Source organism: Barbatula barbatula, assembly GCF_947034865.1.
Source record: "Barbatula barbatula genome assembly, chromosome: 1".
Classification (NCBI taxonomy): Eukaryota; Metazoa; Chordata; class Actinopteri; order Cypriniformes; family Nemacheilidae; genus Barbatula; species Barbatula barbatula.
The window spans coordinates 5,333,081-5,358,854 of record NC_136766.1 but is presented as its reverse complement, the minus strand read 5'-3'; the positions used below and the strand labels follow the sequence as shown (position 1 = coordinate 5,358,854).

General features: G+C 39.1%; 2 protein-coding genes across 4 annotated transcripts in view; both read right to left on the bottom strand.

The window, feature by feature from the left end:
- kcnip4a (potassium voltage-gated channel interacting protein 4a) overlaps positions 1-16,381 on the bottom strand; it is a 125,481-nt gene extending 109,100 nt beyond the window's left edge. The window contains exon 1 of one of the 2 annotated variants that reach the window (XM_079455401.1): positions 16,184-16,381. In XM_079455401.1, the coding sequence (XP_079311527.1) occupies positions 16,184-16,241 (58 nt within the window). In that variant the 5' untranslated portion in view covers positions 16,242-16,381. Of the gene's footprint in view, positions 1-16,092 lie in introns of both variants that reach the window. The other variant, XM_079455402.1, reaches the window with a different exon arrangement.
- Positions 16,382-20,389: 4,008 nt separating this feature from the next.
- The window catches only part of adgra3 (adhesion G protein-coupled receptor A3), a 35,786-nt gene continuing 30,401 nt past the window's right edge, over positions 20,390-25,774 (bottom strand). For both annotated transcript variants that reach the window (XM_079460470.1, XM_079460471.1), the window contains exon 19: positions 20,390-24,128. In XM_079460470.1, the coding sequence (XP_079316596.1) occupies positions 22,715-24,128 (1,414 nt within the window). In that variant the 3' untranslated portion in view covers positions 20,390-22,714. The remainder of the gene's footprint in view (positions 24,129-25,774) is intronic.

Below are 25,774 nucleotides of genomic sequence, written 5' to 3'. Positions count from 1 at the left end.
ATTTAAGCACGCACCTTTCGGATGAAAAGGTTTCAAGGTGAGGTGTACAGTCAGTGCAGTCTACTCATACGGAGGCTTTGGTTGTCAAGATAAAACATGGATATAGTTCCCTCTAGTGGTCACAGTGTATAGGAGACCGCCCGTAATTAAAAAAGAATATTTAACAACATTACTCCCAAATTTCAAATGCGAGTATTTATTATCCAGAAAAATCGAATTGGAAAAACTGGTGAATATAAGAAATAAGATGCAATGTTTGCAGATCTTGAACACTGCAATGAAAAACAAGTCATGTTTAAAAACACAATCCTAATGTATTTTAGGAAATGAATATACGATGGAATAAGTCAAATTATTTTCACAGTTTTTCTGTGTTTCGTCATGGTGTCAGTCATATTTCACATTTCTGTTGACGTTATGTCATTCCCGAGGTTTGTTTCTTTTGGAAATTCTGGAAGTCTCCTCAATAAATCTAGAAATGCCCATTAAAGACTGAACTGGAATGGTTCCACGGCTATCTTCATGTTTTATGTTATTGTGCCTTGAGAAACATTTCTTTTACTTTTTAAAAACATTTCACAAAGCATTTTGTGAATACACAAGAGACATAGTCGTATTTTAAGGTAGGCCTACAAGATCAGCTCACTATTGGTGGTCAATATTGTTTTTCTCTTCCGTTGACATTTCACCTGACAAACACATTGAATACAAGGTTATTTCCAGGTATACGTCACTTTTAAAGAGTGACTATTACAATGTCCTTGAAATGTAATGTTGCTGTGTGTGTGAATGTAGATGAAACGCCGAACGAATCATTTAAGAGTCCTTATGATACCTGCTACTTGAATTAATGACAGACTTTTCATGGATGAAATAATAGGTTAATGGTTAACCCCCTTAAACGTCCATTAACATGAACAGCGAAGCGAGTTTGTGACCAGCTGCACGGCCACTGCCTTTATTTCGGCATCAAATGATGCGTCATAAAAGCACCGGTGCTAAATTGCAGATATATAATATCCCGAAGGCAGGTTTGATACCACGTTTAGTAATGCAGCTTCCTGCTATTAACAAGGTTTCACTTTAATCCATCTGAAGGGTATGCTTTTCAATGCGATTATATAGTCAAAGCAGATTACGCTGCTCTGAGACAGGCCAGCGTTGAGCCGGCCAAATAAACTCATTGAGCATTTCTATTCAGTGGGGCTGGACACAGACAGCAACACCTGACAGTGAAGGGTCCAGCTGTTTCCTGAGCCTATGTGATTACAGAGCATCTCCCATAATAAACGTCTTCTGAATAGATCCACAAATATATACACGCATAAAAACTCTGAACGAGCATCCGCCGTTCATAACACTCAAACGCACGCACGCACGCATGCATCCATCTATAGCATCCACAGATATTTCTGTCATGTATGATTTTATGTCATGCCATACTGAATTACCCCAGGGCTGTTTAGAAATCTTTTTGAACCTCTCAGGCACTTCTGTTTCAGCATTCCCTTAGCATCTGCTTTACTTTAATTAGGTTCATTTCCATTACACTTTCCATGGACTATGCCAGAATGTCTTTTTTTACCAATAGCAACACTCAGATAGCCGTTTAGAGCTATATTTGGAAACCGTTCGACTTTATTTATTTATTTCCACGCTGTATTGAGGAATATGAGACATAACACAAATACAGTCTAAAAATGCTGGGTTCTTTTCAGCCTAGCGTTGGGTCGAAAAGAGATAAACCCAGCTGTTTGGTTAAATGAACTCAGAAATTTGTTTCTATTTGACCCAACGATGGGTTAAAACAACACACCATAGGTACATTTACAACCCCAATGTTTGGGTTCATTCCTTCTTCACTTTTAAAAATAGAGGTGCTTAAAAGGTTCTTCACATCGATGCCGTTGAAGAACCATTTTTGGTTCCACAAAGAACCATCTCTTTCCCCTTTTTATAATCTGATGATCCTTTTTCGCCACAGAGAACCTTTTGGAAAAATGGTTCTTGGGGTGTTAAAGGCTCTTGATGGAACCATTTGGATAAAAAAGGCTCTGCTATGACGTCGTGAAGAGCCTTAGTTTTTAAGAGCGTTGACCCAGCACTGGGTTGAAAATAACATTTTATCTCAAATCCTTGCTTGGATTTACCAAGTCTTCCATCAGAAGTCAGAGATTTCAGGTGACGATCCACATTAATCCTCTGTACTTTATCTGTCACGTTTATATGATCCTAGTGTATGTGTTACTGTAAAATTATTATTTTTGTTTCATTCTGTGAACCAACAATATTTCTACCAAATTTCAAATATTTTTTTTATTTGCATTCATTTGCATAAAAGGAAAACTGGAGAAACAGGTCAAAATAACAGGAAAGATGCTCTGTATTTTTTCAGCCTTTAAATACCGCAAGTTCAGATTCATATTTGTATGTGATAACTTTGATTGTCACAGTTTTGCTGTCAGACAACATCATAAGATGACTTAATGTCGCTCCTGAGGTTGGACACTTTAAATGTCACAATACATCTAGAAATGAACATCTGGAATGGTCTGGAATGCTTGTAAATGAGAGTCTTCTGAGCCATTCGTTTTCTTCTGCAAGGCAAATAGTAGCTTGTCACAAAACCCACAAGTACTGTCTTTAATCATTTAACGAAATTAGAAGTACATTTACAACTCTTGACCTGATCAATAATCTGTTTCACTATAATGCAATGATGTATTACAGCCGTCACTCCACAAGACACCATAAACTCCGATTTACTTGAAACCCTGAATGCAACATAAGTCCAACACGGGGTAGAAAAATGATCAATACCACATCAGCATTACCACCCTGAGGTCCCTGTCCTAGTATATTACACCTCGACATGTCAATTATCCTGAATCCAAATAGCAGAGTTTGAAAGAGTGTTCAAAAGACGAATTCTTTAATTAACCGTCTTTAAGACGTTCCCCTTTCAGATGAATCACATTGAAGGCAAACTGATGCCAACAGACTCAAACGCAAGTCAAACTTTGGTAGTATTAAATCTGAAGAACATAAATAGCTCCAAGTGTCACTTTCTAAAAATAAGATCACTTGTAATAGTTGTTGTGCCTGCATGTGATAAAATCACACATTCGCCTCGTCCTCATTTGAAGAATTATAGTTAGAAAACAAAAATGAACAAGGCGTTCGTTCATCTGAGGCTATATAACAAAAACAGATACAGCTGCAGAAAAAATAAGAGACCAATCTCGGTTTTAGTTTTTCTGAATTGAACGTTTATAGGTATGTGTTTAGGTAAAATGATAAATTTTGCTTCTTTCTTTCGAATTTCAAATAAAAATATTGTTTCTGCAAATGATTAACAGTTTTGTTTCAGACCACAAATACTGCAAAGAAAACAAGTTCCTATTCACTTTTAAGCAATACAATAGTTGTACATTATACAATGTGTATTTCTTTATGATAAACTGGATTTTTGTGTCTTGTGTCTTGTCATGCTGTCAGTGTTTCGCATTGCTGTCGGATGACGTTGTCACGTCTGAGGTTTGATTTTATGGAAATTCAACAGACACTGGACTGGATTGACCACAATACATCTAGAAATGATGATTTAAATGAATATTTGGATTGGTCTTTTCATTTCTTTCTGCAGCTGTATATCCTTTTACTCTGCCAGACATCTTCAAACGGTTCCAGAAACTCAAATCTGTCATATGAACCCCGTTTGAGATGCATGCTTAGAAAGACCAGCATAATAAAAAATCTCTCTCTATGCATCGCACAAAAAAGAAAGTCATACAGGTTCCACACATCAGAGTTAATAATGACAGATTTTACATTTCGGGTGAGCGATGACTTTAATTCTTAGACTCCCACAAAAAAAGAGGCTTTAAAATAATTCCCACGTGTTTACCTTTTCTGTTAGGAGAAGCCCACGAGATGATCCGTCTGACCAGACAGCAGTTGAGCAGCACTTTCCTGGAAAGGCCGTGGTCCCTGTGCAAGTGATCTTCTTTCCACTGACTCTCCTTGACCGGGGTGGACATGGTCACGCTATACTATTCACGTACCTGGTGTTAAAATGATGTCACTTTAATGTCAATCTTAACCTGTGTTTACTTTGCCAGAAAGTGAAGTAAGAAAAAATGGAGACATTCTTCTCCCATAATGGCTCAAATATGACTGTTCGGCTGTCCAAATGTCTGCTGTAATAACGCATCAACGTTTTTTCAAAGAATGCCATTACCATCTGAACGTATCCATAACATCTCAAACTAGGAAGCTAATGTTATTAGTTTTTGAGAGTATGCCAAGCTTTTCATTCAGAGTTCAGAAAGTTCGATTGACCCCCACATGATATATTCAACAATAGCAAGTGAACAATGGAGGATTTTTCCAACACACAAAACTAAAGCGAAATACCATATTCTGATACCTGAACTCCATCAAGAAAAGGCGACAGACTTTTAAACTCTCGCTTCCAAGTAGCCTTACCTCGCGAGCTTAAGAGAGCTGCTGAACCTTCCCTCGTTCCACACAAAGATGCTCAGGTTTCACCCTACCCAACGCTTTCTCTTATTTCGCGTGAGCAAAGAAAGGAGGGGACGATGAGAGATACGCCCGGTGATCAGACAGTCTGCTGGTGGGCTCAACCCCTTTATCCGCCCCTCTCTCACTAAGGGACATGGCCAGCGAAGCATCATCAGCATCTGCACCCGAGAGCGGCCAATCCGAGAGCAGCGTGATCATTCATGTCAATGACGGACATTTCGGTCACTCACAGGACTTGAGGCTGGACTCATCTGAAGTGTGCTTCTCCATCCTCTCTGTCCAGGAACATAAAAACATTCTCGGTACCCTTACCGTCTTGTCCTTCACACGAGTGCATGCGACAGTGTTGGATCGCAGACAGACTCCCCTGCTGCTCTGTTGCCATATTTAGCATCATTCAGACCCCCTACACCACCTCCCATAAAATCACTCAGCGTGCTGCACTTACACGAATCAACAGGGCCGACTTTACCGAGAACGTAGCTGTACGCACCTGATCCAGTCAAGAGAAGGATTGAATTTCAGCTTTTATAAAATGATGATTGCATTTACAAGCACGCCAATTTCCGATAAAGGTCCACCTTTTGGTTTAAAGGGACAGTTTTGTATATAAAACTGTAGCACAACTGGTGGAGTTTCACGCATGTACGGCCGTGGGTTAGAATTCCAGGAAACTCGGGTCCCTTGGGATAAAAAAAGTCGAATGCATCCAAATTTAGTTTGTTTGCTCGGCTTTGTTGCTCTGAACCAAACTCAAAATGACTCCCAAGAAGATGCCTTTGTGTTCATTTCGAACCGGCTTGAAAGATCGTCCTCTGAGCAACATGACCCGAACTCATACTGCGAGCTTCTCGGATTCACAGGTGCATTAGAAAGATTGATCTATTAGCCTACAGAAATCCAGTAAGACGAAGCATTCGGAGCTTCAGAGCATCATTATCTTTTTCTCGCTGTTCAGTTTCTATTTCGGGCTCTTGCGAATGCTGATTTATCACACAGATTACTAACAACATATACAAAAAAGAGAACACATTTCATGAACAGGAGAGACGGACTGGAACTACGCGTCTGTGATGCATGTTTGACATACTGCATGGAAAATACACCCTATGTGACGTTTCAAGATTGACGGAAAAATGAAGGGAACGGATGCAGCACCGCTCTTTAGATAGAAACCTATATTGATCTCAAGATGAAATCAACCCTTTTCAGGAGAAATCAATAGAGAGCACACAACCATGCATGTGCTGTTACAGACCAAGACAACTGGAGTGAGTTTCTAGTCTGTTCTATGAATGCATTTTATAAGTGAGTTCAAGCGAGCACGTAGTCATAGTTTCATTTTTTTTTTGAATTATTTACACTATTACTGGTAAATATAAGGGGTAAGTCAAATTTTTGGAATGTGCAAGCATTAGTATGCGATTGCACAAAACGATATTGAAGTTTGTGTTGGAACATGTATATACAGTATGTGTATACTTTATACATACATTCAGACATACATACATATGTTAGTTTCTGTAATGGTTATTCCTGCAGTATGTGTAATTTTTGACATTTACTGTTTTAGAAGAAATACGCCTATACTGTACAGCCACAGAAAAGATGAAGAGATATTATTTTCAGTTTTTCTGAATTTCCTATTAAAAGGTATTTCTGTAGGTAAAGTCGTCATTTCTGTTTCACCCTGTGAACTACTAACAATATTGCTATAGTTTTTGTCTGCACAATTGCAGAAAATGTAAACTGGAGAAACAGGTGAAAATAACAGATAAGATGCTCTGTATTTTTTCAGCCTTTAAATACTGCAAAGTAAACAAGTTCATGTTGACTTTTAAGCAATACAACATCAATATTTGTACAAGTATTACGGAAAAGTGTTGTGATAATGTGATAACCTTGATTTTTAGCACAGCTTTCTTTTCATGCTGTCAGTGCTTCACGTTGCTGTTGGATGACTATGTCACTCCTGAGGTTTGATTTTGTTGAAATTCAACAGACACTGGAATGGCCTTTATTTTATCTATTTTATTCTGTGTAATATATACATGTCCTATATATATATATATATATATATATATATATATATATATATATTTATTTATGTGTAAATATGCATAAAGTATATGCAACCTCCAGAAATAAAACCTCAGCGCGGCAGGGCCAAATCATATCATTTATACTTTATCGCAAAATGTACAGAAAGGAAGCATGGATTGACGGATGTATGGATTGACGCATGCATGGATTGACGGATGCATGGATTGACGGATGGATGCATGGATGGATGCATGGCTTGATGGATGCATGGATTGACGCATGGATGGCTTGACGGATGCATGGATGCTCTAAAGAGAGAACAAAGAATAATTCTACTGTATAGGCCTACTGTGTGACCTCTGCAGTGTCAGCTGACTGCATCCACAGAGACCTTTCTGAAGTAACCTACCCTTATAAAACAGCAGTACATAGTGCTGAAACTAACAGGCATACAGTCAACTCATCTCTGTACTCTCAGTAGTCATTCTGTTCCAGCCAGACGCGTTAATGTGCCGCTAAAGCTTCATCTGGTTTGTTCGTAATTAAGTTCAATGCTTTGTACTTTCGTGGTCGAATAGACAGAGGGAGATTAGCTTTGTGTAAATGATCTGATACAGTGCACGAAGTGGGCCGGTACTAACCGGTAAAGATCAATTATGTGTCCTGTACCGGGAATGCGTGTCTTGTGCTTTTAAAAATTAAAAAGGTTCTTTGGTGAGTTGTATCCATAAAGAACCTTAAATATCCAAAAAATCTTTCTGTTTATTGTATCGGTCAAAGATTGTTCAGACTATAGACCACTTTGGAAAATGCCGCTGGTCCAGAAGAACTTCCGGTTCAACTTCCTCTGCAAAGGTTTGAACAGAATAGAACGTTTACAACCGAATCAAAACGTCAAACAAATATCATCATTAAGAAAATAAAAAAGACCAGTGTTTATATCTTGTGAAGTGGTCTTAGTGGTATTGAGATTAGAAAGAAATGGCTCTGACTGGAAGGTTAATTGGGGAACCAACGGTTCTTTTTGGCACATAACTTTTTATTGAAATTGTAGCTTATTCTGGTCATGAACTGGCTATTCAGATAAAAGCGGGCCGTCTGAATGACATATTAAAACACAAATTGAATTTAACCTAATTTTATTAGTTTAAAGAGAGACAATTATCACACATTTAATATGACGATCTGAGCAAAATGTTTGAGCATTGAATTCAATGTACAGACCATTTTCTCTGTGGCATTGGGGTTGCCGATAAATGTAATTTATCTCATAATTATTGAAAAGAATTAAACAATGGTCAAAATAGGAGAAAGTAATGATAATAATAATAGATACATTATTATTGTACTTAGTATATAAGATATTAAATAATAGTTATACACTGCTACGTTTATAGGCGCAAACGCTTGGAGACATGTAGCTTTGCAGTTCAACCACTAGATGTCACTATTGTATACCACTATAATCTCAGCCTTCATGCAAACTGTGTAAACCTCTCTGACTGCCAAAGCATCTTAAAGCCATCAACTTCTGCTTCACATTGTGGTACTTCTGATAAAAGCACCAGTCTCTAAATTAAATCTTTATGGCGACTTCTTTATTTCCTCTTCTGTGCCAAAGTTCGTTCCTTATAATGTAATGTATAAAAATAGACATGATCATTTCATCAAAAGACCATAAATTGTTTTTTTTTCGTTGACTTGCTTTCAGAATATTAAAAAATATCATATTTTCTGGTGGTTTAAATATTTTTTCAGTCTGTTGTGCCGTCTCATTACTCATCTACAATAATAAAGCACTTGGTTTATCACTCATGCCACTTAAATACACAGTTATCTTGTGGGTTGTTGCCAGACGGAAAGGATATAAACTCTGCTTTAATATATGCAGAAGGTGAGAGAGTTGCATCAGAGAGCGCGTTTGATGCACGAGCGCCGTGCACTATAAATAATCCAACTTGCAAAATGTTCTCCCTACAAAGATAAACAAGTTACTTGAACATGGGATTTTAATTTAAAGGAGTCAAATGATTGTTTTGCATATACTAAACTAAATGAGCCTAAACATGTTTCGAACAAAGATTATTTTGTTGACTGGACTTAGATTCTCAAGTTTGGAAGTTCTTGGAAGTTCTTCTAAAGTTTGCCCAACTTATAAAACAGTGTATTCTGAACAAACAATCTTGTAAGAGTTTGGAAGTTCCCAAGATGCATTGCAGCATGTTTTATTCCTTTAAAGATGAGTGTTTTGGTTCTTGCTGACTTAATATATGCTTTAATGTTGTATTTAGAGGTTTTTTAATGAATGAGGTTTGTCGGTTCAATGTTGAGGTGTAAGTGCATGACACAACCGGTATCAATGCCGGAATAAAAACATTCAACACAAACTGTTTGAACAGTTGTTTGATCAAAGTTTTGGTCTGTTCGAGGCAGAAAACCAAAATATTTTGTTCTGTTGTGCATTAGGGAATCTTGACTATGTTGTGACAACTGATGACTTCAAGTTGGGTCTCGTTTTGTTGACATAACTCAAAGATGTGCTTGTGATAGGTGGCCGTATTATTTTGAGTCGACTCTAAAGACAGCGATGAACTGTAAAAACAGTGTCACTTTAAAAGCATTCGAGTTGGTCATATCTTTGATCTTACGAAAGTCAGTGTGTCGCTTTAGATGAATTATAGTATCTTCAAATGATGATGGTGAAGACAAGATATGAAGGTATGAAAACTTGAGCTGATGTAGGAAATGTAAATCCCGTGACCAGTAAGGATCAATAATACTGAGCATTGGGGTCAACGGGCCATTGAAATGTAGCCGACTAAGTGAAGACTGCACTTTTTTTGGAGGATTTTAATTAGCTTGAATGCCTTTGTAGTTTGACTTTTTGAGGTGCACAGGGTTATCCCTAAAGAAATGCCAAAGGGCGATAGGAAAGTCCAGCTCAACATTTATTTAAATCACAGTATGGGAATGCTGAAGTAAGCGCCTTTGTCAAAGCTTCACTAGCACGCGTGACACCTGAGTAAGCAAAGAGACCATGAATCTGTGGCATAAACAAGCCCGGGGGTGAATCTAAACATGAAAGCGTGTCCATTTTTTCCCCTCTGGCCCCAAGCGTTCATAAACAAACGCCTTCTGTTCGGTCTTCCCAGTGAGTTTATTTCTGACTCGCGCTCACGCCTGGCCTCGCTCCGACGGCAGGCGGGCATCCTGGCAGCTGCTTAGCGCCGAGCTCCCGACGGGAAAAACACAAATTGGCTTCACAGCAAACAAAACCTGGTGGATAAAGCTCGAGAGACCGACGGGAAGTGCTCGCAATTAATCCGTGACGTTCCAAGGGTGTGAAGAAAATGAATATATTCATGCTCGATGGTGCAACGTGGGGAATTTTAAGATTTTCAGGATTTTTTGGTGCTGTTTTCGTGCCTTTGATGGAGTTCTCAGTTGTGTTTCATAAAAGTATCAACTTGGTCTCAGATGTTTCTCTTGAAGTTGCTAAAATAAATAGATACGATTCGGACCATTTTTGAGATACAAAGCTATAATATGAATGCATTGTCACAATATTCCGTTTTTCAACAAATTAGTTGATAAATCCTTGCATAAAAAAATGAAACCCCAATACAAATTTACTTTTCGAAGTGTGTTTTGGGCATTATTCCAATAGGATTCATCTAATTTAAGAAGTTGTATTGCTTTTGATGTAAACTGTAACTGTGCCTATACTCTTGTGTGATGGATTGTATTGGTTGGATGTAAATACCACACCAATTGAATCCATCACGTAGAGACAGTTTCCATTTAAGCCAATGCAATTCCCATTATAACCATTAGATCCATCACAATAATTGTAATTGTGTTGTGGGCAGGGTTCTTTTGTTTTGTTGTTGTTTTATCTTTGCAAATACAGCGTCTGCACACTTTGTAACATCTCTTGTGAAATCTCTTTTAAAACTCGAGTGGAGACAGGTGAGATGTGCGGGTCTTTTTCTCAGGATAAATACCCGAGACACAGGAACAGATGTTTCCAACTGTTTTCTATTCCATCTCGTAGGAGAAACCCTTAAGATGTTATGTCTTATAATAACTTGCATCCAAAAGCTTCTTATGTTCTCTAACCTATAATCCACATAAAGTCAAATGAGTATTCAAAATAAGTAATGGATTGGTACACACCTATCATCATATCATATGGGGTCCTGATCAGACTGTCGGGGCTTATTTATGCCATAACAACAGGCTGCCTGTAAATCATCCCTTACATAAGTCCTATCTTGAAGAAAGTATTCTTGTCATGTTGCTTACAAAATAATAGATAACAATGAAAAGCAGATGTTATTACACACATTTCTAGGTATATAGCAAAGTTAACAATTATTTGGAGAATTACAGTATTGTATTATTTTGGAGATGTCCAAAACTATATGTATGCATGAACCCAAGTAGTCAATTATTCTTAACAAAGAGTAGTTTTCATTTCAAAACAGAAAGAGGGAACTTGTTGGCAATATTTCATGTTGGCAATTGCATTTTCTTTATGATGACTTGTCTTCAAGACTTTTAAAAGATTACAAAGTTCACCTGGCAAACCCTTGGTGCCACCCACTGTTTCTTCAACACAAAACTGCAAAGACATTAAAATGTAGAACATAAGGAGAAGGATTAAAAAAGAGGATAAAAATAACATTGCAAAGCACGTTAATAAGACGAAACCTGCTACAACTGCCAGGAATTGACTCGTGCAGTTAAGCACATGCGTCGCTGTCCTGATGAAGCCTCGTATTGTTTTTCAGAAGAACATACTGTGCTGTCAAAGTTGACAAGCTCTTTTGAATACTTTTTATTGGTTGGATATTTGCAAAACATTAACAAACATAAAGGGTGACTAATAATAATGATTGAATCGAAATATGGAGATACAAGGTTTCAGAAGGACAGCAGCGATGTGTAAGAGAATATAAAAGCAGCAATGACTCAAGGACATTAGGTTAAGAGACCTTTGGCTCTTCCACATTACCGGTGGTTCAAAATATCTTAAGTAATGCTTTGGAAAAACATTTACCAAGCACACGTGGAAAAGGCTACGGGGCCTTTAGAAAAAAAGTTGCGCTCAACTTTAAGGAACAGCATTTGGAAACTGTGCTCATTATACTTCATCTAACTTTGAGGATTTAAATATTCAACACTTCTCCAAGCTGCAAAAATCGCACTCTTCTATATGTAAATACGTACTAAAAGGTTAGCAGTCAGCAAAGCACCAGCGATTCCATTTTCTCATGGGTGGCCAGAGTTTCCAAAGCGTGGGTTTGAGATTTAAGTAACTCGCAAAGTAAAACTGTCACCCACATAATGTTGGCATGTTCCCCGCTGCTTATCTGTCACAATATGTTTCCCTCTCATGACCAACGCGAAAACTCTCTCATGGTTCTCATTTTTTTAAGGATTACTTTACACCAAAATAAAGATTTTTTACATCGTGCCAAATCTCTATACAACAATCGGTAACACTTTAAAGTCCAACGCATTAGTACATGCGTTAGGTAACATAAACTAACAAACACAGAATGTATTAGTCTCTGTTAATGTGCCAATACAAAAACAATTGTCCATTCATGGTCATTGCTTAATGCAATGTTAACAAATACAGCTTGGATTTTAAATGCATTACTAATATTTAAATTTGCATTGACTGAGATCAATTCTGTAGAAGTATATTTCATTGTTAGTTTATGTTTAACTAGTTAACTAATATTAACAAATGCAAAATGTCAGCCTGTTTGATTCCTCTGCTTTATCCTAAGTCTTCTGAATCCATAAAATACAAAAACAGGCTTCAAACAAAATGAGGGGCAGAAAAAAATGACTAATTTGAACAACTGTAAAAAATATCTTTCAAGATCCTAAAGAGTCATTCCTGTAGTTCAAAAAAGCAGAAATCATGGGTTAAATTCCCAGGGAACACATATACTGATAAAAGTTACCTCCGATAAAAAATGTCTAAAGCTAATTTAAAAGACTCTAAGCTGGTTTGCAGGTCTTTGCCACCGTAAGACCCTCTAAACCGAGAAAAAGATATTAAATGAAACACAATTTAAACTCCCTCTTGTCCTTTCAAACCTGTATGACTTTCTCTCTGTCTCAAAAGAACACAAAAGAAGATATTTTGAAGAATGTTGTTAGGGGCTGTGCTGTTCTGTTACCGATGTTTTTCAAGATATCTTCTTTTTTGAAAGTCAAACAGGTTTGACACGACAAGAGGGTGTTTTAAAAATGACATTGTTTTCATGTCGAAGCTGAACTACTACTTTAATGCATGCATCAGCTCAGCATCCCTTTTCACATCATACATCTGCACGGACCGTACGATGTTCAGTTCTAGAAGTTTAAATGGCATTATCCTTGAAAGCAGAACATCGCTCTAACGCTGATAAACCCATTTGGAAGTGTGAATGTTAAGATTCATTTACGAGAGCACAGGGGCATTTATGTAATTACAGATTCAAGCCTGTAAGACTTTGCCACCGTCGCTTTTAGAGAATGCAAATGATTCACATTAACCTTGGCTGTAGCATTCGAGGGTCTGTACCAATTGCGTCCCATGAATCGTTTATTTGCAAATGAGATATATTCAAGAAAGGAAAAGCGTTGAGGAGTCATTCCCGTTTGTTTCCTTTCATTTAAACAAGCTTTAGGTAATTCATCAATTTATACAGAACAAAATGGACACTTAGCAGGGGGATTAAAACGGACTAATGCAAAACAAACCATTAGTGCACATTAACGTCCTGATATTGCACTGAGAATCATCAATATGCACGCATCTCAACAATTGTTTGGTCCATTATATTGCAAAAGCAACTGTGACCTGTGCAAGATTATTATCATCAATACTATTTACAATAATGACAATTTGAACATTTCTCCAGTGATGCACAAAACATGTCCGTGTACGTTTTGAACCCGTTTGACTTTCTTTCTTCTGCAAAACGCAAAAGAAGATATTTTGAAATATGGAACCCATTGACGTGCGTTGGTTTTGTCTCCATTCAGGGCTGGACTGGGATAAAAAAAGGGCCCTGGCATTTTTACTCAGACCGGCCCACCATAATGGGTCGGACACAACCAACCAGTACACCATCCTTGCGGTCCCTGTAGATATGCACATCTACTGTTCCATTCCCCCAAAAACCTACAAAGCTGAGAACTAAGTGCCATGGACCAGTGTACCAGTGCAAGTGGACCAGTGTACTCACTCTCTCTTGACTGACTCCCTGGTGATAGACCTATACCTACTTGCGGTGTGATTCGCGCAAATTGAGCGTTAGTAAGGGAAGCCAAACAATCCAATAGTGGGATGAGACAGCGGGGTATTACAGAGCTCGCGCCGCGCTGACATGTCATCTGCGCGATTCAATTTCCTATCGCCAACCGATGGGCAGCGTGGCACCAACCAATCCGCTGCACTGACCAATTAAAACATATACAATGTTCATTTGGCGCCACTCATTTACATTTTACCCATAAACCTCTGCTATTATTAACATAAATAGTTGAGGTAAAATGGCTAGGCGCAAAACGTACTACAATAATAAAATAAATTACCTGAACATGTAAACTGTCCTATATAATTTCCAGGAGGTTGGCGTGCTCCTCAAGACTACGATATTGGAAGTCATTGAAGTTTCTGCTTTGTACAGGTCTTTCCGTAGCCTCTATAGAATAGAGTCTATACATATGTGCAGTTCTTCAACGTATCGATGCAAAACACTACCGTTTACTTGTACACTATTAAAGATAATAATAAAAAAACATTATGCATTTCATCCTGATTTCCTTTTTCTTCTGTAGAGAAAAACTGATAGACTTGTGTAAATGTAAACAAATGTAAATGTTTTTAAGGAATGAGGGGTTTCTTTATTGGTTTCTATAGGAATCCGAAACAACAATGAAGGACTGCGCCTCTGAAGGATTTGTTGGACCCAGACATGGCGCCGAACGAGTCTACGTCGTTCTTCAGCCTTCCATAGCACATAATGCGCAGCTATCCTCTCAACTAAATCCATGTCCGCCATTTCGCAATTAGACGGGCGCCGCCTGACAGAAGCCCCTCCATGACGCGAATGAAGCGAGTAAAAGCAAAATGTTCAAGCGTCCAACTAGACGCTAATAGCGCGATTTACTGCGTTTGGTGTGAACACTATAAGACACTGACTGCATCTGACACGAGAAACTGGGGGGGGGGGGTGGAGTCTGTTAAGAGATCATTGAGCCAGCCCAGTGTCAGTATGGAAAATTAACCAATGGGCCGCTGTCCCTGCTTTATGGGCCGGTCGTTGGCCGATTAAAAAATATAATATCATATTATATCGGCCCCCAAGTGCGTCGGCCCACCGGGCATTTGCCCGGTATGCCAGATTACCAGTCCAGCACTGTCTCCATTCAATAGAAGTCAATGGGGACCCACGGTTTTCTTTTACTGCAGATTTCAAAACATCTTATATTGTGTATCGCAGAGGTGATTCGATTATTCCAGCACTTTCATTTTAGGGTAAACTATCCCTTTAAAGTGAGAAGCCAACCTAGAAAGCCGTCGGTTCAATATTCACTGACAACAAGTAAATCCAGCCGTCATTTATTTTACAAATGAACAGGAAGGAAATTGAGTCCACTGTAGACCTCTGTGACTTTTAAATGAATGTCTCCACATAATTCTCATATTGTTATACGGGACTCATCTTTATAATAAAATATTACAACAGACGAACCTTGATCATGTCATTGACTACAAATAGAAGTCACACCAAGGGTTTTGACAGCATCTACAACGATCCACAAAGTTTCCGATCAAGGCAAAAGTCCAAGTGCACAATGATTTGTTTTTGCATTAGCAGAAATGCAGTAACGTATATAAGATACACTTGATAGCCGATGAGATGTTAAAAAGTGCACAACAGGTTTTTTTTTAAAGAAAAACTATGAATAGACAATTTGTGCTATTAGATAATCCATTTACTAAGGTGAAAACTCTTTGTTATTTGTATTAATACAAATATTTCATAGGCCTACTAGATTCCCGGCATCATATTAAACCCAAAATGTGCTTTACAAAATGCATCATACCGTTTAATAATTGCATCATCTAAAGCTTTATATAAGTGTTACCGTGGGCCTTTTCTGAATATTGGTCAAGATGTCCGGAGACGTTTCTCCAACCAGGTACTTCATAAAAATAAAAACAAGGCAAATTCATAAAACAATAGGACGAAACGGAGACTTCACTGACTCTTTTTAATAGTGGGATGCATGCCCCACTTCTTTATTTTAAAATACCCTTTCGCCTGTAAGATCTCGAAAGATAACGGAATTAAATACAAAGACTGTTCCAAGTAAGTTGAAGTCAAACGAAACTGTGACAACGTGGTATTTGGCAGAACTCATATTCGAAGAACGGCAAAAGCACAAACGTGACCTTGAGATGCTCGGAGAAACATCAGGTAAACTTACATGCGAGACATTTTACATGCATGAGAAAATGCCAAGGTGCGCGCTGAACTTCACCAAATGCAAACGAGAAAGCGTGCACTTTCAATCCTACCACTCGACGAGCTCGATGTGTCCACTTTGGCAGAGATGCTGTCCATTTTCTTCTCCATCGCGACAGTGATCTTCCCCGTGTAGCTGTTGCGTTACTGCGCTCCTCAACTTCACCTGCTGCTGCTGCTGCCTGATGCAGGCGCGGACGAGCGTGGCCGCGTCGGCGCGCTCCCGCGGCTCAATGCTGGCTTCAAGCGCCAGGTTATCAAAAAGAAGTTCAATACAATAAGGGCAAAACGCATTTAGACACTACGCCACGTGCATGCATGCATGTATGTATGTATGCATGCATGCATGCGTGAATGAAATTGGAAAACAAAAAGAAAGACTTCCTTTCAAGAAGGCTTCAATGTTCAACATAAAGATGAAGAGGCTAGTTTGTATGCAGTAGCCTATATTTGTTGTTAAACTCGATCAAATATGTGCCTGGTTATTTGATCGACTACATGGGTGTAATAAATAACGTACCACTTACTTTAGTATTTGCTATTGTGAGGATATAGGCTTACTGTAGTATCATGGTTGTGAATTGGTAAATCAGCAAGAATTGTCATGCAAATGTACTTCATTCAACTTGTATGGTTAAAACACTAGTATTGCATTTTACCACAATCTACTACAGTAAATTCTAAAGTGTACTGCCGTGTTTTTTCTTGGTGTAACTGCTGTAGGCATGTTATAATTAATAATTAATCATTTAAACAATTCCACATAAAGCAATACAGAATTCAGGATCGACATTTTGGCGAGCTCGCATTTTTAATTTAGTTAAAATTCATAATAAAATGTGTTTCTACATCTTATAATGTACATGTCATGTCAAGGTTAAAGAGTTTGCAGGTTTTCATTTCTATTGTCCATATGGTCAATGTTGACACGCTTGAGAGTTATGAATGACTCCAATACAGTATATTAGTAATGCATACCGAAATCATTTATTTGAGCGAGTCATTTAAATCGAAATACATTACTGAGAATGTAATATTTTAAAGCATCTTACCCAACACTGGATTACAGCCGTGTTTGTGTGATCTTGAAGGGGAAATTATTTCATACATCAAATGAACAAGATCATGGGACCAAGGGTTAAGTCATGGCAAAAAATTGCAAATAATACTACATTGCATTTTGTTCTTCTATCTGGCATCATTTATTGCAGATGCAATGTTTGATCATGTATCTAATGCAATAGAATTCAGCGAGAGCAGTCACTTTATAGGGTCTCTTTTCAGTTTGAGACTTTCTGACAGTATTGACATTGACGATGTGCACGCTGCCACACAAGACCTCGATATCTTCTTTCATAGAGAACCGAGCAGGGTGTATAAAAAGACTGCTCAGAATTCAACATTTCTTTTCTGGATGTTGCCTGTCAGCTTTTTGGATTGAAGATGACAGACGTCATGTCAACTCTGAATACAGTTACTCGAATGATCGTGTTGACGTTGTGCTTCAACATTCATGCAACAGATTCTAACTATAGTTTTACATTACAAATTGTACACGACAAAGTCAATAGAAGAGCTTTTACTTAAACAGCGTAGCACCATCACCGCTTCCAGGCACCGCTTCTTCTAACAATAATTAAGATCATAAATTCCAAACCTCAATTTACATTTGGCAGATGTTGTTATCTAAAGCAGCATACATTACATTCATTCATCTGTTTGCTATTCCCTAGGAATCAAACCCACAGCCTCTGCTTTCTAATGCAACGTTCTACGCATGAACATTACAAACGCTTTAAATACCGAAGTTTGTTGAAAGAAAATGTCAAACATGATGAACACGTGGGAGGAAAAACTCACAAGTGAAATTTAAGCAGCAACAAGCAAACTTCCAGAGAAAGATTTGCTTCCATTTGCCGCTCCGACACACATTTCACTACAATATAGTGGGTGCAGAGACACTGTATAGCCTGGAGACTGAGATAATGTGTGAGCTGTGAAGTGTGATGAGCTTATATAACGTAGATCCATAACGTACAAACGTTCACTTTTGTGGCCCTAAGAAGAGAAGCGCAAGCACATGTGTGAGTTCGTGTAGAAGTGACATTGAGACGAACACACGACAATATGAATGTTGTGAAAGGGATTATGTGAGGCTTAACATCCTTTTATTATTAGCTTATTTATGTTTGCTCGTCTCTCTGGGTGTCACTACATCTATGGTGCTCAAAAGAATATTTAACCCTGAAAGTTTTTATTTATTTAAGGGACAGTTCACCCAAAACTCATTGAATCACCCTCATGTTCCAAATCTGTATATATTTTAAATTATTCTTCTGAACACAGAGAATTTTATTCTTTTCGCAGGTTCTGGTATATTGTATTTATAGCTATAATAATGTATAGCTTCTGACGATAGAGAAAAACTTGCAATGTATCTTAATACCGTATTTTCTCTACTATTTTTATGATGATGCACGTTAAGCTGCTTTGCATCAATTAAAATTGTGGAACGCACTAAATAAATAAAAACTATTTGGAGGGATGTTTTAACCAAACTGTTGGCGGTACCCTGGTTCGTACAGAACAGACTTGTGTAAAGATGACTATTGTTATTTTCATGAATATAGCCTTAGATGCTGGAACGGCATTAAGAATGAAAGGATAAATAAATCATATCAAACCATTGATATTAAGCTAAATGAAACAACCCTTAAGTCAGGAGATACCATAACAGTGAATGGGAATAACTAACCTTTAAATCCTGATAGATGCTCTTTATCGTATAAGACCCAGTGCATGTGCGTCGACCACACTGAGCCTCATGTGGGCTATTCAGGTTAAAATGAAAAGATATTTTGAGAAATCTCTCTGTGGTTTTGTGTCCATACAACGAAAGACAATGTTGTTTGGTTACAAACGTTCATCGAAATATCTTCTTTTGTATTCTGCAGGAGAAAGAAAACCATACGGGTTTGGAATGACAGGAGGGCGAGTAATGACCGAATTAACATTTCCGGATGTCTCTTTAAATCGTATTCTCACTCCAACTGTCTGTAAGAGACAAAAACCCAAAGTCAGTGAATAAACAAAAAAAATGTATAACAATAGTCTGAAAGGATAACTTCAACCACTCCTCTCACTTATCACCCACTCCGAAATAATGCCAAAAAAGCCATCTGTGCAGTTTGAGATGCAAAACCAACAAGAATCTCCAGTAGTTTTCGTCTTGAACTGAAAATAATGGATAAAAAAACAAAGCACACAAAAAAGGTCATTTTAAAGGTCATAGGTGACATTTCTTTCCCAAAGAAACAAACTGGCCGTGTCATGTTACCGATTTGAAACATCAGGAGTTGGGTTGCCACACATTAATATACAGCTTTCCTTATCACACCATCAGAAGCATCGCGTCTTCCTTCAAGCACTCTGTCATAAGACAAATGATCACATGTATAATGAGTTCCCCAAATAAATTCCAACACGTATGTGCACGTCTGTACACCTGCGATCTCAATCCCATTCCATGCTGCTCAAGACCTCTATAATAACAGTGTAAGATTCCCGGAATTATCGTCCTTGACCTCTGGACCGACACAAAGCGGGTTAAGGTGTTTTGGTTGAAGAGTTGTGTGAGAAAACATGGTATCATTACCCTCATCGTTTATTCATTTCAAATCCATTAATTTCCCATATCTAATGCATGATCCAGATCCGAGATCATACTGCGTCATTACGCTTTAATAGGGAGCAATGAGATTGACAGCGCAAACGTGCAATTCTGTTTCATCCCGTGATCTTAAAGTGTCTCATGATATCCCCGCAAATATGATTCCAAGCACACTTTAAGGGAAGGCTTGTATATGATATATTATAGATTTGTCTTTTTTGATTGATAAGCTGCAGGTAAGACGTTTGTTTTTCTTCTCCAAGTAAATCTAGTCACAGATGGTGCAACTTTACGGAAGCTATCACTCTTTTTCTCCGATACGGGTCTTCAAGACGCTGCCAGATGCTTTTAAAAAGGCACACATGCCAAAACTCAAAACACGCAATGATTCAATACCACTCTGTGATATGATGAATTCATACAATGGTTCCTTTGCCAGCAAGCGTAATGAGTTTATATATAACTTTTCAGACACACACACAATGACCAAAACCTTTAGATTACAGATGGGCATTTTCTAAACCCACTTAAAATTGACAGTTCACCTAAAAACAAATCATTGTTTACTTTCCTTCGTGTCATTCCAAACATGTTCGACTTTATTTCCTCTGCAAAATAAGTTATTTTCAAGAAAGAACAACAATTGACTTCCATTGTATGGACACAAAACCACTGAGCCACAGCGTCATATACAGGTTTTGAACAACATGAGGGTGATGGGATTGGGAAAAAATGGGACCAAACATGACAGGTAACATCTACGAACGTTAAAGGTCCAGTGGGAAATTTAGCGGCATCTATTGGTGAGGTTGCGAATTGCAACTAATGCCTCACTCCACCCCTCTCTTCCTTTCTAAGTACTACGGTGCCTGACAAGGAAAAAGATGTCGTCACGTATTCGCTTCTTTGCCGAAGGAGTTAAAGCATTTACGTCTGTAGAGCAGTTGGTCCATTTAGGGCTACTGTAGAAACAACATGATGTCCAAGCAAGGGGACCGCGGTGTACTGTATGTAGATATAAATAGCTCATTCTTAAGTAATAAAATCATAATGCTTCATTATGTGAGGTCTTTCTACACCTCTTAAGACATAGTTATGGACATTATATAGCGTTTCTCTCAATAGATACTCTAAAAAATGAAACATGGGACCTTTAAGACTTAATCTGGATAAAACTAAGCAACGACAATTAAGAAATAAAGCACAGATGAACTTCAGAGTGTACGTGGGACGATACAAAAGAAATCCCTTTTAGCCTACTGAAAAGCACTCTTGTAAGACTGTTATTATATCCATCACTAATAGTCATCTGTGACAAAGTCTTCCATACATCATTTAAAGCCTTTTTTCATTTTGTCACATTCAGGTGGGCCTGGCATACATCTCTGTCAATGAGGAAAATGCTTTTAATATATCATTAGCGGTGTGAAAATGAAGAACATCTCGTCTCCTGTTCATTCGCTCGGCGGATGATTGTAACGGATAGGATGCCTTTTAAAAATCTCGAAATAAATGATATCCACAAGACCTTCACAAATGAATTACAAAGCGCATATGAGTTATATAGATAACCGATTAAACCATGTCCTTTGATGGCGGGTACTGTGGATATCTGGGTCATGATACCCAAAAAAATCCATTTGGAAAAACCGAGCGGACACCGATTGCAGCTCCACACCTCGATCTGAGAATGAGGTCAATGAAACAACCACAAACTAAAAGCAAACAGTATTGTGTAAGAAAATTTACTTTGCACTCGAATCTTGCGTATGTTTATTGGGTGTGCATTTGGGCTCTTAAAGGAATAGTTAGCCTTAAAATCTAAATTAATTTATTCACTTTCTTCATTCGCAACACAAAATAAGATATTTTAAGAAATGTCTCCATTCAATGAACATTGTTTGGTTACCAACAATATTGAAAAAATCCTGTGTTTTTGTTCTGCAGAAGAAAGAAAGTCATACAGGATTGTCGTGATATGAGGTTGAATAGATGATGAATGAACTTTCATACTTGGATGCGACTGGCACTCCTACCAAAGCAGAAAACTAGACCTGCATCTCGTGCAAAACCGTATCCTTTGTGAAGGCAATAATCGCAATTTTCCTCATGGTGTTGAAAACCAATTTAACACAGAAAAGCCTCCCCCCATTAGCACCAATAAACTCGTTTTGTTTGTTTAAAGGACACGCTTAAAGTAGCAACCTCTATTATTAACTACACCTGTGCAAATACAGAGTCCTGTATCGCCCTGCTCTACAGCTCCACAGACTCGAGGCAACTTAGACAAGAAGAGGAGAGGAAAGGTGAGCAATTATATTCCCTTCATTACTAATGATGACAGGCAGGCCGACCTGAGAGTCATCCATCCATCACAGCGCGGGTGAACGCTCGGGAGACAGCGGCCCACAATTTCTTGACACTCCCATCGAACTGGTTCCACTACAGATAGATATCAAGACCTGTACCTCAATTAGAGCCGGAAGTTTCAATGAAACTGTGCCATGTGCTCCCAATTATTTGAAACCGCAAAGCCTGGAGGAAGTTCTCGCACGAGGGCTTGAACTCACATACGAGATGGAGTGGGCTGTGAAAGGGATTATTTTATTAGTTGACAGCTGCAAACGCAGTCGTCCTTATTATGTGAAAACACATTAGATAAACCCGGTATATATATATTTCGAAGGTGGCGGCACATCATGCATCTTCACCGGTATAAGAATGAAATACAAAACGGGCTTAAATGACAATACAAAAATAGACCATTTGTAGAAGATTGTGATTCACAGCCAAGTGGAAAACTATATGCATTTTCTCAGATATAAAGGCAAAATTCTCCTCGAAACAATTTTTACAAACTGCAGCGTTTAAAATAATAAAATTCACAGTTACACAAATAAAAATCGGAATCTTGCTACACAGTAGTTTCATGTTTCCACAAGCCAGTCTTAACATTCGCCGAAGTCTCCACGTTCAGTCTCTCTGAATCTTTGGCAGCTCCGTTTTGGCACGCTAAATTCAACCCGTAAGACTTTGGCTGGACCTCCAGTTCAATAGGGAGGGGCTGTTTTGGACCGTCTTTAGTTTGGCCGGTGACATCAGTCCCCGATCCCAACCCCTTCATGCTGCCGCTGAGCCCATGGCTAAAACTTTTACTTAAACCGTTTTCCAGGCGCACGCGTCCACCTTTGGCCCCTCCCTTGTCGAGGTGCCGCGAGCGGCGGGGTAAACTGGTGCTGGCGTCACTGCTGTCCTGTTGTAACTGGCTCTGCTGTTGCTCACGGTACGCCAGGTACGCTGCACGCCGGCTGTTGCGCGCCTGCACGCTGTCGTGATGGTGGTGGCGCTTGTGGGGGACGCTTTGCACGCTGCCGTCGACGCTGGTGGGGACGTCAAACGAGTACTCGCGCAAAACAGTGAGCCTGCTCGAGCGGTGTCCCCGTGACCTGTTTTTATGATGTCGCCCGGGGTGGCCATTAAGGTTGCCTGTTCCCGGTAGGTTGTTGTTGACGGAGCTGGGGCGGTACTGGACTTCGAGAGGTGCGATGTGCATTTTTATCTCATTGTCTACTGAGTGTTCGGTCAGGCTGTTGTCCAGTAAGGCGGCCCCATTGGCTGGAGAAGGGTCCGCTTTGCACTGAGCAGCTTCTACCTGCAGATTGGTCAGTTTACAGCCCTGCGTGGAGTTACGCACACTTGGCGCGCTCTTATTGGTGCAGGAAGATTCTGCGCTGCTGGCTGCGCATTTTGCCGCCTCTCCTTTTTCTCGGGCGGACGAAGCGGATCCGCTGGACCCCGGGATGGGCACGAGCAGAGAGTCGACCTCTACATCATAGTTACGTCGCACCAGGCAACAGGCCCGTGACCAATGCTGACGCATGTCTTGTCGGTTCCCGCAGTGGTGGGCCACTAGAAACGCACCAAGGCCCAGAGCGGCAGCTCCGAAAAGGCAGGCGAAAACCAGGTCGGCCGGATATTCCTGGGACACGGCGAGGGCGCCGAACACCCACAGCACCGCATAAAGCAACAGAGCCCCCGCCACGCCGAGGAGCTGAGCAGCAAAAGTATGTTCGTTCTCCAGAGATGACATCAGCACCTGCTGCGTGACGGCCACAGATGATGACTCCAAGTGGCCGGGCATAACTTCGGTGGCTTCTGTGACAGAAAGAAGCTGATGCTCTTCGGACTGCTCTTTGAGTTCGAAGCGACGCTCAGGGTGTCGACGGAGCTGAATGAGAATGCTGAGGAAGTACATGCAGTCCACGAAAACGATAAAAGCTGCCGGTCCGTAAAAAGCACCGAGACTGGGTTCCCATGCCATCCAACAACTGAAAACACAAAACATGTTGTTTAAGTCACTTACAACTTAATGCTCTTAAATAATTATTCAATAAAATCTGCCATTATTTTAACTTTATTACTTTATATACCCATTTCTAACTTCATACTACATTAGTTAACCTTTGATGACTGTTTTTGTTTATTTAAAAAAAAAACATGGCTGAATGCAAGTACATAAAACATTCTGGTACATTTCTAACTTCTATGATAAATAATTTAGAAGTTGGGAATGATTTAATTTAGTAAATAAAGTAGCCTGCGATTTCACGTTTCAAACAGAGATGGAGCTAGAGAGGCAAAAGTTATGAGTTTCCACTTTAAACAATTGTCTCGGTTTAAGTTATGAATAAGTAAACAATAAAATTAGAGATGCACGGATACTAAATTTCTATAGTTTGTTTACTTTCGGAATGTAATTTATTCATATAATGACTATTGTATTGAACATCAAACTGGGGATGTTTCTTTGTGTTTTTTTGTCCTCTTTCGATTGACATGATATATCAGCCCTGATCATCGGCTGTTTTTAAAATATCGTCCGATAGTGTGAACAATCGATCTGTACCAATCATCATCATTGCATCGCCACACAAAATGTCAAATCTTTATGAAAATGTGTTCTTTGTTGAACCGCACCGAACAGATGGAAACACAACAACGAATCGATCGCACACATAATAAATGCATTCTGCTTAACGCCCACTGTAAATCCTTCTGATATATTATTTAATGTAAGAAGTAGGTATCGGTCAATGTTTACACCGGTGGTATCAAGGCGCTTCACATTATAGCAAGTAGTTTAGCAGTTGCGGCGCTCAGCGGAGCGTCTTCGGTTCTTAAGGTAGCGTGATATTAATTAAACCCCAAAGATCTCAGATGGTTTGGACTTTTTAAATTAAACCTTGCCGTTACAATCCAAACAGCTGCCACATGTGAGAGAAGCTAGCAGACGCAAGGTAGAGAGACATCTACCAAAAATAGATCATAATTGGGTTCGCACAACTTCACAGCGCTTGAACGCTTCTCCTCCATAAAGTATTGTTCTGCACTTTGCAGCGCGTGGGCATTAAGCTCCGTCAATAGCAAAAAGCAATTTCTCACAGTGGAGAAAGACGATGAAATGACAGAACTGTTCACAGGGGGATTTAGAAAGCGGCCTGGGGCTGATGCAGGCTGTACATTTTGTGAGCCGCTTGACATGTGCCGGTAACAGAACTACAGTCGGTGTGTCTTTAAATCAATATTATGCCAAAAAATGAAATGTCTCAATCACACAGAATGTGTCATTTTCCTATTTTAAAACAGTGTCTACATATTTGGCGCAACATATGTTTGGTTGATTGACTGTGATGAATCACTTGGTTTTCACACCCAAGTCGTTTTGGATAAAAGCATCTGCTAAATGCCCAGATGTAAATGTGTCCTTTATAGAAAGATTTGACTTTATTTTATGAGCCATGCAGGTTTGGTTCTGTTCAGAGCCAGGTTTAGTTCAAATAAAAAATCGTGTTTGTTGTTTTTTTACATTGAAGTTTATCTACATTTTTTATTTAAACCCCGAGGCTAAGTATGGATTTATGGACCGTAGTAACAAACGTATTAACAGCACATGCTGACAAGATGAAAACTTTGG